The sequence below is a fragment of the Rhincodon typus genome, chromosome 40 (genome assembly GCF_021869965.1).
Source record: "Rhincodon typus isolate 14 chromosome 40, sRhiTyp1.1, whole genome shotgun sequence".
Taxonomy (NCBI): domain Eukaryota; kingdom Metazoa; phylum Chordata; class Chondrichthyes; order Orectolobiformes; family Rhincodontidae; genus Rhincodon; species Rhincodon typus.
This window is the reverse complement of record NC_063371.1, coordinates 164,963-182,660: the sequence shown is the minus strand read 5'-3', so window position 1 is coordinate 182,660 and position 17,698 is coordinate 164,963. Positions and strand designations below refer to the sequence as shown.

The following is a 17,698-nucleotide window of genomic DNA, read 5'->3' as shown; positions in this document are numbered from 1 at the left end:
GGGGCGGGATGAGGTTGGTCGGTAGGAGATGGAGGTGCGGCTTGAGGTGGGAGGAGGGGATAGGTGGGAGGAAGAACAGGTTAGGGAGGCAGGGACGAGCTGGACTGGTTTTGGGATGCGGTGGGGGGAGGGGAGATTTTAAAACTTGTGAAATCCACATTGATACCATTGGGCTGCAGGGTTCCCAAGCGGAATATGAGTTGCTGTTCCTGCAACCTTCGGGTGGCATCGTTGTGGCACTGCAGGAGGCCCAGGATGGACATGTCGTCTGAGGAATGGGAGGGGGAGTTGAAATGGTTCGCGACTGGGAGGTGCAGTTGTTTGTTGTGAACCGAGCGTAGGTGTTCTGCAAAGCGGTCCCCGAGTCTCCGCTTGGTTTCCCCGATGTAGAGGAGCCACACCGGGTACAGCGGATGCAGTATACCACATTGGCAGATGTGCAGGTGAACATCTGCTTGATGTGGAAAGTCTTCTTGGGGCCTGGGATGGGGGTGAGGGAGGAGGTATGGGGGCAGGTGTAGCACTTCCTGCGGTTGCAGGGAAAAGTGCCGGGTGTGGTGGAGCTGGAGGGGAGTGTGGAGCGGACGAGGGAGTCACGGAGAGAGTTGTCCCTCTACATATTCAGGCAGCCAAGATGCCAGCACGTCTGATCGACATTTATCCAATACACAACCTTTAGGCTAGTTGTCACTGGTTTCCTTTGAACTTTGGTAACCTCTTTGATCTTAGTTTCCATTGTTCTCTGTAGCTGATAGCTGCTGGCTGCTGTTTAAATTAGTTGGGCCAATTTTCTTTCAGGCCTGACTTCTCCTGCTGCAGATCAATTTGCAATGTCCAATGTGATCACTTGACCACAAAGGGTTGCTTGTTTATGTAGTTGCTCAATTCTTGGAGAAGACAACACAATCTTCAGGTGAGAATGGTTAAGATTATTGCTCCAAACCACAGTGTCTACTTAATAAATAAAAATGGAAAGTTCTGCAGAAACTCAGCACAGAGATAGTCAAGAAGGATACTTTATAAAGAAAAGGCAGGCAAGTCGGTTTTGATACAGTGTGGAGCTGGAGGAACATAGCAGGTCAGGCAGCATCAGAGGAGTAGGAGAGTCGACGTTTTGGGCCTAGATCCTTCACTCGTCCTGATGAAGGGTCTGGGCATGAAACGTTGACTCTCCTGCTCCTCTGCTACTGCCTGACCTGCTGTGTTCCTCCAGATCCACACTGTATTGACTCTGACTCCAGCATCTGCAGTTCTTGCTATCTCCAGGCAATTCGATTTGGTGGCTCATGAGGCATCGCAGCTTGGGAAGAGAAAGCTGCTGCTGATAGTGGGTTTACTCAAGAGGAGTGACAAGGGAATCAATGGATTCCAAATAACATCTGTGTGGAACCTCTTACGTTTGCTTTCAAAATGGGACAGACAGTGCATTGATGATAGGTAATGAGATGGCTTGCAATGAGCCAAAAAGAGCCTGAAAGTTTCAAAATGCGAAAGCCTTCACTTCAGCGGATACTTAAAGCTAATTGTAGGCAATATTTAAAAAACAACACAAAGCCACAAGCCCTTACTTTGTGAATTCAATAACACTTTCAAATCAACTTTCAGATTTGCAACTAACACATAATCTAGCTTCAGCTTCATTACACAAAGGCAGTCATTCATATCTTTCACATGACAGCATTATAAATCAATGTTTTCACAGTGAACACATAGTTATGACATTACTGATGTTGTTAGAAGCAGGATGCTGCTGCAATTTGAACACCAGCAGCGAGAAATTCAGCAACATTTCATATCGAGAAATAGGGTCATATTTGTGTGTTCATGATCAAGTATCCTTCAATTTGGTGACATTGGCCACTTTATAAATTTCTCACCAGTAATTTTTACAAACGTCTGTGCTCTCCAAATACAATAATAAAAATCTTCAACTCACAAACACACTGCAGCTTTAACAGGTATTTACAGCTTGAAGGTGCAACTTCCTCAGTTATTCGCAACACATTCAACAGTCTTGTCCATCCTGCAAACTTCAACCCAAGACCCTCTTCCCCCAGTTAAGAAGAGAGGAAGGCAGAAGACGGGAAATTACAGGCCTTTTAACCTGACCTCGGCTGTCTGTAGGTTTAGAATCCATTAAGGATGAGATCACAGAGCCCCTGGAACAGCATGGTAAAATAGGGCTGAGTCAGCACGGCTTCGTCAAGGGGAAGTCATGCCTGACAAATCTGTTAGAATCCTTTGAGGAAGTAACAAGCAAGTTGGACAAAGGAGAGCCGTGGATGTGATCTATTTGGATTTCCTTTGTCGATGTGCTACATAGGAGGCTGCGATAAGAAAGCCCATGGTGTAAGGGGCAAGGTACTGACATGGATCTTGGATTGGCTGAGTGGCAGAAGGCAGAGAGTGTGGATAAAGGGGTCTTTTTCAGGGGGGCAGCTGATGATTAGTGGAGTTCTGCAGGGGTCGGTGTTGGGACCACAACTATTCACATCACATATTAACAATCTGGGCAAAGGAACTGAGGGCATTGTTGCTAAGTTTACAAATGACACAAGGATAGGTGGAGGGACAGGGAATGTTGAGGAAGTGGGGGGAGGCTGCAGAAGGACTTAGACAGGGTGGGAGAGTGGGCAAAGAAGTGGCAGATGAAATACAATGTGGGAAAGTGTAGGTTATGCACTTTGGTAGGAAGAAAAGCAGCATAGACTATTTTCTAAATAGGGAAAGGCTTCAAAAATCTGAAGCACTAAGCAATTTGGGAGTCTTAGTTCAGGATTCTTTTAAGGTTAACATGCTGGTTCAGTTGGCAGTTAGGAAAGCAGATGCAATATTAGTATTCATTTCAAGAGGTCTAAACTGCAACAGTAGGGATGTGAAGCTGTACAACACTCAGGGCAGACAGAATTTGGAATATTGTTAGCAGTTTTTGGCCTCATACCTAAGGAAGGATGTGCTGGCCTTGGAGTGGTCCAGTGGAGGTTTGTAAGAATAATCCCAGGGATGAAGGGCTTGTCATATGAGGAGCAGTTGAAGATTCTGGGCCTGTACTCAATGGAGTACAGAAGGTTGAGGAGAAATCTCATCAAAATTTATAGAATACTGAGAAGCCTGAATAGAGTGAATATGGAGAAGATGTTTCCACTAGTAGGAGAGACTCAGGCCCAAAGGGACAGCCTATGAGTGCAGGGAGGGCCCTGTAGAACTGAGATGAGGAGGAATTTCTTTGCTCAGAGGGTAGTAAATCTGTGGAACTCATTGAATGTGAAGACCAAGTCATTGAGTGTATTTAAGATGGAGATAGATAGGTTCTTCATTAGTAAGGGGTTGTAAGGTTATGGGGAAAAGGCAAGAGAATGGGGTTGGGAAACATATCAGCCATGATCGAATGGCAAAGCAAACTAAATGCCCAAATGGCCTAATTCTGTTCCTATATCTTATGGTCCATGACATATGGCAAAGTGCACTTCCTCTGTTCCATAGTCTAAATATTCAGTCTCAGGATGTGGCCCTCACTGGCACTGCCACAAGTTGAGGCTTGCAGCTGTTGACCTGAGAAGCTGATGATTTCTGCCCCTAAACACATTTACAAGTCAGCCAATCCAACACATTCACTGTTATTTCTACTATTGCCAGCTTTTCATATTCCCATAGAATCACTGATTCACACATTTCTCTTTTCACATCTACACACTCACTGTTTTTGCGCTTTCACACACCTCACATTTGATTCACTGTGTCCTAGACAGTACACCATCGCGGGTACATTCATTGAATATCTGATAAGGCAAGCATAACAGCTTTCTTTACATAAATTATTCATTCCTTTTGATCATGCTGGCGTGTACTGTTTGTCTTCAACAAGAAGCCTTGTCAAATATAGTGGAGAATTGCTCCTGAAACCATGTTCAAAATACTTTTTCTTCTTCCTCAGTGGGTGGCACGGTGGCTCAGTGGTCAGCACTGCTGCCTCACAGCACCGGAGACCCGGGTTTGATTGCAGCCTTGGGCTACTGTCTGTGTGGAGTTTGCACATTCTCCCCATGTCTGTGTGCGGTTCCCCTGGGTGTTCCGGTTTCTTCACACAGTCCAAAGATGTGCAGGTTGGGGTGGATTGGCCATGCTAAATTGCCCGTAGTGACCAGGCTAGGTGGATTAGCCATGTTAAATTGCCCTGTTGTGTAGGTTAGGTGGACTTGCCATGGGAAATATAGAGTGGGAGGTTGGGATGGTGTTTGGAGGGTCAGTGTGGACCAAATGGCCTGCTTCCACACTGTAAGGATTCTGTGAATGTTGTCCTTAACTTGTTTTGTTTAGCACTGTCTGAGTTAAAGGGCAGGCAGGATACCAGAGAAAACCCTCTTGGTGCCTACTCCTCCCTGTGAAGAAGACTCTGACCAGTGACTGAGACCTCTTCCCCAAAGGGTCAACTGCAATCAAGCATAAAACTCCTTCAACAAATCCCTTCATGGTTCAAAACAGTGAAAAGCTGGAGAAGTCCTTCAAAGAAAATTGATTTGTCGAACATTCAAAGAGTGCCTGCTCTTCTGAAGTAATTGCCTTTGCTCAGATCCACTGGCAAAAGATAATCAGAAAAAAGTCATTGACAACAAGCCTTCAAAATTGTAAGTAGACTGGGAAAACAAATGGCGAATTTCATCACATAATTCGAACAAGATTTTTCTTGGTCAACAGTGAAGAAAATTAATCAAAATGCAAAGCAGGTCATCAAATTGCTATCACCCACGGTGAAGTTACACCATAGATGCCAGATCAAAGTTCACAGGAGGGCAAGACATACTAATGATGCATGCTGCAATAACTAGATGTCAAACTGTTTCCATATCTTAAGAGGAGCGCTAATGGTAAAGTCAGGTTGAAGGTATTGATCGCACAAGGTGTTAGGCTCTGATTAATGCATCCCTGATCAGTGGTGTGACTCTTTGATCTTATACTTATAAATTCTGTGTCTGATACTAACTCTCTCACTAACACCTGAAGAAGGAGTGAGGCTCCGAAAACTTGTATTTTCAAATAAACCTGTTGGACTACAACCTGGTGTCATGTGATTTCTGACGCTGACAGTAAACAACTGCGAGAAGGAACTTAGCTCTTATAACTGCGTAACCATGAACCAAGTCCCAGTCTGAGTTTGCTATCGCCTCAATAAACATAAACTCTTTATGGGACAAATATTGTTGTACTTCTTGCAGTCTTTTTCAGTCCTTTTGTTCAATTTAATCAGGGATTCAACCAAATATTCTGCTCATTCTCCATGATACATAACTTCAGTTCATAACACAGAATGTTTCAATGACCTTCATTCTTACGAATACTCAGTTTCCTGAATTGTAACAGATCCATTGACAAATGTTAAATGAAATGACCCAGTTATGAAGAAGGGTCACTGGACCTAAAACATTAACTCTGATTTCTCTCGACAGATGCTGCCAGACCTGCTGAGATTTCGCAGCAATTTTGGCGGTTCAGTGGTTAGCACTGTTGCCTCACAGTCCCATGGACTCAGGTTCAATTCCAGCTTTGGCGACTGTTTGTGTGGAATTTGCATATTCTCCCCACTTCTGCGTGGGTTTCCTCTGGGTGCTCCGGTTTCCTCTCACAGTCCAAAAATGGGCAGATGAGGTGGATTGGGCATGCTAAATTGTCCATAATGTCCAGGGATGTGCAGGCTAGATGGATTAGCCATGGGAAATGCAGGGATAGGATATGGCTCTTCAGAGGGGTGGTATAGACTCAATGGGCAGAATAGCCTGCTTCCACAGTGTAAGGATTCTATGAAATGTAGTGAGGCAACAGGTAAGATTTATTGAGTTAAGGTGCTTTGGATAGAGCATGTCTTTGTTAAACTTTCTGGTCTTAATGAGACATTCAGTGATTCTCCTGAACTGTGGAACTAAGTAAAAAATGAAAGAAGAGAAAAATGTGTATTTTTTCAAGTGGCCATTAATCTAGTGGCCTGTACAGCTCCAACTATAAATTCTCCAAGCTACTGTGGTATTGAAAAGTGAATAGATACCGAATTCAAAATTTTTTACACACACACCCAGGAGACCTGTAAGCAAGGCGTGACAAAGTACAAGGTTAATTGACACAGTCTCTGAAAACTCTCCAGTATCCTGTTGTTTATGCACCACACTGTACTGAGCAGATAGCCAAACATGGCTTCTAGAACTACATTGTGTACATCGCACTCCAATTCAATGTTGGTAATAGCTTACAGGGGCCATGAAAATGCACATTGACAGCTCAAAGTTGAAGCACCAAATGGAAAAAGGAAAGCCAGTTTTAACATGTAACAGGCTACACATTGCAGACATTGTGGATTTCAATTGTACCTGATTCCTCACACAGCAAGTGTACGGTGCTCCACAGGCCAGTGGTCCTGGTGCATCACAAGCATGGTATTGATTCACAGCCCAGTCCATGTAGTCATCTCCCCCACAGCATGAAAACTGTTGGCAAGAAAAAGGTTCAAAGTATTGAACAGCCCTGCGGAGACATCAGCTTCAGAAATGTATTCTTCTTTGAGTTGTTAGTATTATGTGTGGGAGGACACGGTGAAAAAACATTTGTGTTTAATCAGGTATAGGACTTGTGGTATTAATAACGCTATAATTTTTCAAGCATGTATAATTGCACAATCTTCGGGTTGATCAAGGAGCAGAACTTTGAAATTTTTTCCAGTTTTCTGGCTCACTGAATTTTGGCATCCAACAGTCCCAGATGAGAAAAAGCTCCTTTTATACAGTCCCCATCAAACACTCCCAGGACAGGGACAGCATGGAGTTAGATACAGAGTAAAGCTCCATCAACACGGTCCCCATCAAACAACCACAGACCAGGTACAGAATGGAGTTAGATGTAGAACAAAGCTCCTTTTATACAGTCCCCATCAAACACTCCCAGGACAGGTACAGCACGGGGCTAGATACAAAGTAAAGGTCCCTCTACACTGTCCCTATCAAACACTCCCAGGACAGGGGCAGCACGGAGTTAGATGTAGAATAAAGCTCCTCTTACATTGTCCCCAACAAATGCTCCCAGGCCAGGTACAGAATGGAGTTAGATGCAGAATAAATCTTCCTCTACACTGTCCTCATCAAACTCTCCCAGAATAAGTACAGCATGGAGTTAGACATAAGCTAAAGCTCCCTCTACATGGCCCCAATCAAACTCTCCCAGGACAGGTACAGCGTTGAGTTAGATACAGAGTAAAGATCCCTCCACACGGATCCCATCAGACCTTCCCAGGACATGTACAGCACAGAGTTAGATACAGTGTAAAGCGTCCTCTAAACTGTCCCCATCCAACACTGCTGGGCCTGAAATATGAAAAAACAGATGAAATGATGTGGGAGAACCATTGATTGTTCTTTCCGCAGCCATTCCTCCAGTTTTACGAGTGACTAGCAGAAGAACACCTGCAGATAATCTTGCAGTCTGTTAAAAAGCACCTATTGAAATGTAGTGCAGTTTACTTCCGTTCTCCACACCAAAACCTCAAGAGTGAACATGTCAAATTCGTCACCATCAGGATGGCACTTGCTGATGAAAAGCTATTAAGAGTTTGCTACCAGAGGGAGGCTTCAGCTCCCATATGGCTCCAGCTGATCGGGAAACTCACCCACTCTTGCCACAATGGAGAGGTTCGCAGATGGAACTACAGATTGATAAGTTTGGCTGCATTATGACATGCCTTCTGTTGCTGTCAAGCCTGAGGAAGAACTTGAATTGGGAACTTCTGGTCCAGACATTGGGATCTTCACAGAGCCTCCCAACACGTCAGCATTAGGACACAGTAAAGTCAAGGGTCCATGATACTTCCTTAATTGGGTGTTTGAGCTTTGGCAGATCACAGACAGATACCCTGGAGATTGGTGTTTATCATTCTCTGTGATGTTCCTCCAATCTTTTTTCATTCTGTAGAGGTCATTTCAACACTGATTCAAAGTATTATATCAAAAATGCTGCCCTTTATACATCTGCCTCAATGCTCATTTCCTTCTGACGTTAGTCAATAAATAGGTGATAGAACCAAACCCACCTTAGTTCATAATGTCCTGACAGTGTGTTGAGAAACTTGCTGATAATGATTTGAAATTTACCTCTTACTGACCTCAATCCTTATCTCCTTGCCCTATTCTCTGAAGTCACTCAGAAGTGGCAAAATGAAAACTGTAGAGTCAGTGAAACTTTTTCTTTTATGCTGAGACCGCAGCCTTGACATGTGACTGGGCTTTTGAATAAAATAGGAGCAAAATGTTCCAGATTCTGAATCACAGAATGAATGAGAAGCACAATCACTAGCTATTTGGTAAATTCTGTGAAAGGAACTTTAGTGCATCATCGTCATAGGAGATGGCCTTGAGTCTCACTCAAAGATGACAGGATTGAAAATGAAAGTTTAATCAAAGGCAGGAGACTTTCTCAGAGTCTAGCTTTTATTTTCAATGGCATTACAGCTCAAGGTGTTGCTAATCTCATTGCTAAAAGACTTTCCTGCTCAGGAAATCAGTTCTCTATTTGTTGCTTGTTTCCTTATAAAGCATTTTCTCCAGGAAGAATAGACTGGTAATGTGGAAAGCTGTTTCACATCAGTGACATGTGATGAGATTCTTATTGTGTCTTTTTCCAAGCTGTCAGTCATGATTCCATGTTAGCATTCTTATCTCTTGAGTCCACATTGTTGACTCAAATGTCAGCTCAAAAGTATATTGTTGTGTGGATGCGATGGTGCACCATCAAATGTTCTGTCTTCTGGCTGAGATGTTAAACTAACTCATAAAAAAAATTATCTCATTTCTGTGTGTAGGGATCTTGTTATGTGTAAATTGGCTGCCACTTTTCCTGCATTAAAACCATTCAACTCAATGTCAAATGTATACGTTGCTGTGTAATGGGGTTACCACAGTGTTCCTGTTCCATTGCTCAGATTTCACATTACTGCTTCCCTAACAGAATTGGCATTAGGTTGTCTGATATGATCCTTCAGACCAGTTCTATTATTGACTTCCAAACCAGAATTACAGGCTACTGCAGTAGCTCATGTTACCTTCTGCAAGGTCTTGGCCTCTACTTGTTTTTTATTCATTCATGGGATGGGGACATCACTGACTAGGCCAGCATTTAATGCCCATCCCTAATTGCCCAGGAGGCAGTTGAGAGTCAACCACATTACTTTGGGTCTGGAGTCAAATGTAGGCCGGATTTTTTTCTATTGAATTCGAATTCCACCACTTGCTTTGGCGGAATGCGAACCCAGGTCCCCAGAATATTATCTGGATCTCTGGATTAACAGCAACAAAACCAATAGGTTATCACCTCCCCTGCTGTAATGGCCCACAGGCAGAACCCTTATAACATGCAGACCATGTGTTTGTTACCAAACATAAACTGTCAGAAAGAAGAGTTTTGAGTTTGGACAACTCCAATCACTTTAATAAAACATTCAATATGATACTACTCAATTATTATCTTGGATATTGAACAGCAAATGTATGGAAAGCAATCAGAGCTTGAGGACCTGGTGTCTGTCTCTTTCAAAAAGGGCCTCAGTCAAATGCCTGACTGACTCCAGTGAGAGCTGACATTGGAAGACTGAGGGATAATTCTTTTCACTATTAAATCAATCACAGGAGTCACCAACAAATGGCAAGATGATACTGAGCTGCAGTCAACAGCCATTTTTGCAGCAATGTATTACAGATTGGAGTCAGTCCTATTGCACATTGAGGTGCTGTTAAACAGGACTCCATCTCTGAACGTTGCCCTCCCATTTTACATTTTACACTGCACTCCAATGGATAGACTTGCACTCATGGAGCACCTGCCACAATGTCTGGACATTTCTAAGCATTTTACAGTCAATGAAATACTTTTGAAACAAAAACAGAAATTGCTGGAAAAGCTCAGCAGGTCTGACAGCATCTGTGGACAGAGACCAGAGTTAACATTTCAGGTCCGGTGACCCTTCCTCAGCGCTGATGGCAGCTAGAAAAATGTCAGTTCTGAAGAAGGGTCAATGAACCCGAAACGTGAACTCTGATTTCTCTCCACAGATACTGCCAGACCTGCTAAGCTTTTCCAGCAATTTTGGTGGTTCAGTGGTTCGGACTGCTGCCTCACAGCGCCAGTGACCCGGGTTCAATTCCAGCTTTGATTTCCAGCATCCGCAATTCTTTCAGTTTTTATTAAGTACTTTTGAAAGTTGGTCACTGCAGTAAAATTGGAAACACAGCAGTCAATTTGCACTCGGCAAGGTCCCACAAGCAGGAATGAGATAAATAGGCTGATGATCTGATTTAGTGATGTCTATTGAGGAGTCAGTATTGACCAAGACACAGGAGACAGGCTGCTCTGCTTCAAAATTTTCCCACCAAGTTGCATCTACTCTCGAGAGCATTAACAGCAGAAAGTAATTTCTCACATACACAGATGAGATATGACACACAGTCACTCATTTCTCTTTGGGAGAAGTGATACTGAATTCATTCTTGCAATCATTGCCATCATCTACGTTTCTTTACCCTTCTGAAGAACTGCTCCTCTCACTGGTCAACATGCAGCACAACACAAAAGGATCAGGATTCACTAATGACGACTGCTACTTATTCCCTGGTAGGACATCGAAAACCAGTTTTACTGATTTTGCCTGGAGCATTTCCTGCATCCCATAAAAAGCAGGATCCTGACACTTTTGCAGATGTGGAGTTGATTTTGTTTACATCCGAATATGCCACCAGTAGCCATAGTTCAATATCAATGTGAAAAGGCAATTCAACTTCCAATATAACTCAAGAATAGCCAACAATGAAACCGTAATTGCATTTAACTGTGGGACAGAATCTGCTGAACACTATGTGTGGCTTTATGCATATTCTACAAATGCTTTGTGGAGTTTGATCATCAAACCCTGATGCAGTGCTTTATGTCGCTCTATTTCAATTTACAGCACAATGTTGCTCATCACTGCACAATTCATTCCATCCCAGACCCATTAAAAGTACAAGTGTAATAATTGCAAGCATTTTTCTTTCTCTATCTAACAGGACTTTCCAACCTTTGATATTATCTCTTCTTGTTAAGGCATCATTCAGGAAGATTTTAAGAAGTTTTACATTATTTCATAATGCCATCCTTTCTAATCATCTCATTTGCTCTCCTGATAGCCCCCTGTCCCACAACTGCCTGGTTAAAAAACCAAACATGATGGAAAGTTTTACATTTCAACACTGGGAGCCGCTACAATGGGTAGACCCTGACCTTTCGGATCTGGATGTCAGAGTTCATATTCAGTCCCATAGGCTGAGATGAAAGACTCCTCAATCCAATGGTCAGAGCTGCGCAGACATTCCAATTGTAGATGTGTGCACGGTCTTCTCCACTCTCGATCTACACCTCCCTCTGAAAGGCATGCAGCTCCCCCTTCCAATCCGAGGTATATCAGAAGTTTAGTGCTTCAGTGGGAATAGCCTCAATAGGAACAGCATCCCAAAAGCAATTCTGGCCAACATATTCTGCTTCGAGCAGGGATAAGGTCTCCAGAGAAAACTCAATCCATGCACTATGCTGAGAAAGCTGGAGAATAGATCAGAGAGATCAACTCAGATCACTGAGGCAGAACAATAGACGGCCTTCAAAGAAAACTCATTGCCACAGAGAGCTGTAGGGGCAGAGTATATTTAAGGCTGAGATGAAGAGATTCTTGATCAGTTGGGGAGTCAAGGGTTCTGGGGAAAGCGTAGGACAGTAGACGTGAGAAATGTCAGACAACCATGACCCTTTTGAATGGCTGAGCAGGCTCTAAGGGCTGAATGGCCGTCTCCTGTTCCTATTTCCTGCAGTCTTATGGTCTCAGGGGGAGGTTCAGGCATCGAATGAACATTTGGGGGAAAGGTACAGCATCTTTAGCTGGAATTCTCTGAAAAATGAAAAAGGCAAAAATAGCTCATGATGACCTTAAGGTCCATAAATCAGCTGAGAACTGGTTGAATAGAGACAGTGCAGTGATCTGAACAAGAAAATAGGTGTTTGTGAATAAATTTTCAGTTCACAGAGTCAAAATTTATACATGTTAACACTGTAGAAGAATAGTAAACGAGTGGACCAATGTGGAATCAGAAAGAAGTTATCCTTGTGGAGTACACAGCCTGGGTGCAGAAATGACTTCTCACTAGTGACTTCATTTATTAACCGAATGAAGTCAGCATGGATTTATTAAAGAAAAATAACATTTGATTGACTAATTTCCACTATTTCACACAATAATGGAGTGGATACAATACAGTCATATCATCGATATGTATGTGTAATTTCAAAAGGCACAATACGTTACATGTATCTTCACTTGAGAACAGGATGCTGCCAATGTCACAGGAAAGCAAGGAGAAAGATGGGGAGGAGGAAACCGGATAAAGTGATGCAGTTAAAAGGTTGGCAATATTCAAAACAGAAAAGCCATTTTGTTCCGATGAAGTTTATCCAAGATTACTCAGAGAAGTAAAGGTTGGAGATTGAAGCAGGTTTGGACACAAAGTTCAAATCCTCCTGAGATATTATGGCATGGTGTCAGCAGAGAGAAAAACTGCAAAAAAGTTGCACCCAGTTTATGGCAGGGTTAAACCAAGCAATGATAGGTCGGTCAGCCAAATGTCAGTGGTAGGAAAACTTTTTGAGATAAGAATCTTGGACAAAATAAATTGGCATTTGGAAAAGTGTTTGTTAATAAATGAAGTCAGCATCGATTTATTAAAGGTAAATAACATTTGATTAACTAAGTTCCATTATTTCACACAATAGTGGAACAGATACAATAGAGTCATGTCATCGATATGTATGTGCAATTTCAAAGGCTTTTTATGAAGTATCACACAATACACCGGTTGGCAATAATTCATAGATAACTGACTGAGAATAACTGTTGTTCTGACTGAAAGGACATAGATCCTCAGGGCTATTTTTGGGACGAATGGGCAATAAGACCATATGATTTTGGAGCAGAATGAGGCCATTTGGCCCAGTGAGTCTACTCTACCATTTAATCATGGATGATATGCTTCTCATACCCATCCTCCTGCTTTGTCCCTCTAACCCTTGACCCCTCACTAATCAAGAACCTATCTACATCTGTCTTAAATAGACTCAATGACTTGGCCTTCACAGGTCTCTGCTGCAATGAGTTCCACACAATCACTCTCCAGTGGTTGAAGAAATTCCTCCTCATCTCAGTTCTAAAGCGTCGCCCCTTTACACTGAGGCTATGCCCTGATCCTCGTCTCTCCCACTAGTGGAAACATCTTCTCCATGTCCACTCTATTCAGGCCTCTCAGTATTCTGTAAGTTTCAATCAGATCCCCTCTCATTCTTCTAAACTCCATCAGGTACAGTCCTCAACCACTCCTCATACATGACAAGCCCTTCATTCCCAGGAACATTGTTGTGAACCTCCTCTGGACCCTGTCCAATGCCAGCACATCATTTCTTAGATACGGGGCTCACAACTGCTCATAATATTCCAAATGCAGCTTTTTGATAACTTTTAATTCCATGAACTTGACTACACAGGGCATCATTTCAAAAATCAAGTCACGGTAGAAAACTCAGGAATGTTATAAATTGAAGAGGATAGTCACAGACTCGAGGAAGATATGGTTAACGTGGTAATATTTAATGATATAAAATGCAATGATACATTTTGCTGGAAATGTGAGGAGAATCAACACGAACTCAAGCGTGAAGGAACAGGGAGGCCTAGAGATGTATGCCCAGAAATCGCTGAAGGTAGCAGGACAATTCAGGACTGATATTTTAATGCAGTGTGGAGTTCACAAGCAAGGATGTCCTGCCATTTAAAGAAATAAACACTGGTAAAGGCTCAAATGGAACTCATTGCTGAATTTCAGCTTGAGGGAGGATGTCAGGACCTAAGGGAACGTGCAGAAGGGATTCAAGTACAAAGGTTTTAATCTGTGGAGAATAGTGGGGAACAGGGATTATTCTCTCCCAAAGAAAGAAAGCTCACAGCCTTGTTTAATATCATGAACACTTTTGTCAGAGTAAATACAGAGAAACTGCAGAAGGGCTTGTAACTGGAGGACACAGATTGAAGATGGCTGGCATAAAAAACCAGAGGTGACACAGGGAAACATTCTTTAATGCAGAGATTTGCAATTTGGAATGTGCTGCCTGAAAAGGTTATGCAAGCAAATTCATTCATGACATTCAAAAGGAAACTGAAAAAATGCTTGAAGGGAAAAGAATGGCGGTGCATTCGGGAAAGAGCAGCAAAGTGAGTTTAATTAGAGAGCTCTTTTAAAGACCAACAGGGTCACGATGAGCCAAATGGCTTCTTCTACATGATATCAGTCTATGATTTAACCAATGAGCTACTGTAATGAAAGTTGCACAGTCTGACTTCTCAGCCATAGTGAAACTGCATTTGTTATGACACTACATGATGGTAAAGTTGCAGAACAACATGTTCTGAGCAATACAGGTTCCAACTTCTTCATTAAAAATTAACACAAGACGACTGTAGTCACAGCAGCATTCCAGTTTACCTCATGGGGTCATCTGTATTTTTTATATCCTATCCCCACATGAGCTGAAGGTTTCTGCTCCAGTTCAAAAACCTACAGACAGGTCCATCCACAATCAGGGCAGGTACCAGCTTGACGCTGATGTCTGTATTAGTCAAATAATCAGCTAACATTGTCTGGCATCAGAGTGATTAGAATAATACATAGGTCAGAACCAAATACAACTGGGTTATCAGAGCTAACAGAAGAATCAGAATCAACAAAGCATTTGGGCTACAGAAACAGCACGTAAATGAGGTTTGAAAATTATTTCCAATTATACAGCAGTAGAGATATTTGATGCTGGAATGTTATGTTTGATTTTATGCATGCTGCCTTGAGACACAATTTAATTCTCACTTACAATCAACTCGTCTGGATTTTGTGTGCTCTTTCTGAATGTGTCATTTAGCAGGATTTAATCTGTCCATGGCAGAACCAGAAATGATTTGTTTCAGACACACAGACTTTTGGGATTGGTTTCAAAAGGCAGCTGTCCTTCACAAAATTTAAGAATCAAAACTTGACAGCTTTATCTATGCTCAAGCAACTACAGACCCCTTTTTTGAAAAGAGTTGTGTTTCATTTCAAAAAGATATTACAGATTCCCAACACCCATGAGCAGTTATCGATACTTAGAGCACTGAAATATTCAAAATTGAATTTTCCACAAAGTTAGAGAAACGTTGTTAAAAACACATCATTAATTAAACTGTTTTGAAATAGATCATACAAACACAGGGGCATGTTTAGGTATCCCTTGTCTTAACCCCAAGTCCAAAAGAGGCTGAAAAAGGAAAGACTTGCATTTATGTAGAGTCTTTTATGACCATCAGATATCTCAAAGTGCTTTGGAGCCAATTCAATGTGTTTGAGGTGTAGGTTTGCAATACAGAGTAGTGCCAAAATGCTGGGTTCAAGTCCCTCACCAGCTGACATTACCACGAAGAACTCTCTTCCTCAAAGTCTCCCCCCACCTGAGGCGTGGTGACCCTCAAGTTAAACCACCAACACTGAAGGCTCACGAGTTAGATTTTCAGTTACTTATACTTGAAGGGCTGAAACAAATCAAAATTTCCCCAAAAGCGGCTAAACCCCAAGATTTAGCCTGATCCAAGCTGGGATTCAGTCAGCCTAAAACACTCCACTTCTACTGGAGCTCTGAATGGTCAGGTCAAGAACAATTCCAGTCACTTTACCCCTTTTCACCACCAGTCTCAAATTTTTTACTTCAGCTCTTCTGAAGGTGAGGTGATGGTCTAGTGGTATTATTGCTGGACTGTTAATCCAGAGACCCAAACAATGTTCTGGGGATCTGGGTTTGAATCTGCCATGGCAGATGGTGGAATTTGAATTCAATAAGATAGCTGGAATTAAGAATCTAATGATGACCGTGAATCCATTGTCGTTTGTCGGAAAAACCCATCTGGTTCGCTAATGTCCTTTAGGGAAGGAAACTTACCTGGTTTGACTCCAGACTCACAGCAATGTAGTTGATACTGAACTGCCCTCTGGGCAATTAGAGATGGGCAATACATGCTGCCTCGCCAGCTGCACTTTCATCCCGTTAATGAATAAAAAAATACAACCATCATATTGTCCCTTTTGAGATCACACTCCTTGGTACACCTCAGCCTTCTTCTCCAACATAAAAACTACCAATGTACAGTCAATTCACTTTTCATCAGGAGATAACAAGAACTGCCGATACTAGAGTCAGAGTCAATACAGTGTGGAGTGTTTCATCAGAGAAGTCACTGGATCAACCAACAATAAGATTGCCTTTTTGGAATGTTCAGTGTCTGTTTGCCAGGCGCCTTACCTGAACTATTGCTCTTTCTAGCTATTTCCTCAGTGGCAGCAGCATGAGTCATACAAGGCTGATATTCCTCAATTGAGGAAACTGCCCTTAGAGAGTGACCTCAATATTGGTAGGAGTACAGTGAGCAGAAGAGTTGTTAATGTTGGTGGAGTAATCAGTGATGGGAGCCATTTAGAGATTGAATGCTCCCCAATGACTCTTCCTGCATTCTAACAATGTTCCCAGGATGTTATATTAAATGAATGACAATTTACATGTGCAATTGCTGTCGCTGTTGGTGCTACACTCCTGACACAGACCGTTCAGCATACATCTCCAGGGCTTCTTGCGTAGATACATATTTCCATTCTTTTCTCCACTTTCTACACAAACATCTGCAAGCATAAAACACCAGGAAGCCTTGCAGCATACTGTTAAGGTCTGAGATGTCTTTCAATTGCGTTATGCAAATTTCACCCCTAAACTGACTCGAGGGCCAGGTCAAGTTGACTGATCAGTCAAGAGAGAGGGATTTCACTCTAGGATCTAACTAAGTTAGACATGCTTAAAGAACAGTCAGTCCTTGAGATCTAGATGATTTTAGGGAACCTGCTCATGAGCACAATATGCTAATTTTATCTTATTTTTGTGTTATAAATCGACAATGACAGACAGAATTGACTTTGAAGCTTTGACAGCAGTGCTGCTCTCAGGCTTTGTTTTAAAATGTGAACGTCATAAAAGGGCAAAATTTCTCACTACACGTAGATATTGCATTTGCAATTTTTCAAATTTTCAAAACCTCTGTGCCCATGGCCACACAGTTAAGCCTTGGACTGGTTAGTGGTCACAAAGTTTTAAAATTAAAAATGTTATGGTTTTTTCACATCTGTTGAGTTTTCTTGCACATAGCTTCTGTCGCACCCTCCCGAAGTAGATGAGTTTGGGCCCTGTTTTTTGAACACTATTATTTCACCTTTCTTGCTTTTTACAATTATCATTCCCTATCCAGCACATATTATGAGACAGAATTAGCTGTGCCAAAGTGCCCTGGCCTGGTTGGATGTGCATTTGCCTAATTTCTCTGAAGTTGCAGAAACAACTGGTTTGTCACTGCTGAAAATGACAAATTTAGCTATCTTGAGTTGAAACTTTAAAGAGTATCCACTTGCATGTTAGAGATTGTAGGAACTGCAGATGCTGGAGAATCCGAGACAACAAGGTGCAGAGCTGGATGAACACAGCAGGCCAAGCAGCATCATAGGAGCAGAAAGGCTGACGTTTCGGGCCTAGACCCTTC

The 17,698-nt window shown here is 42.3% G+C and overlaps 1 protein-coding gene across 1 annotated transcript in view; it reads right to left on the bottom strand.

Annotated features, from left to right (window-relative positions):
* zgc:110329 (uncharacterized protein LOC550500 homolog) overlaps positions 1-17,698 on the bottom strand; it is a 147,103-nt gene that overhangs the window by 54,008 nt on the left and 75,397 nt on the right. Inside the window, exon 6 of the mRNA XM_048618678.1 lies at positions 6,357-6,473. Within this exon, the coding sequence (XP_048474635.1) occupies positions 6,357-6,473 (117 nt within the window). The remainder of the gene's footprint in view (positions 1-6,356; positions 6,474-17,698) is intronic.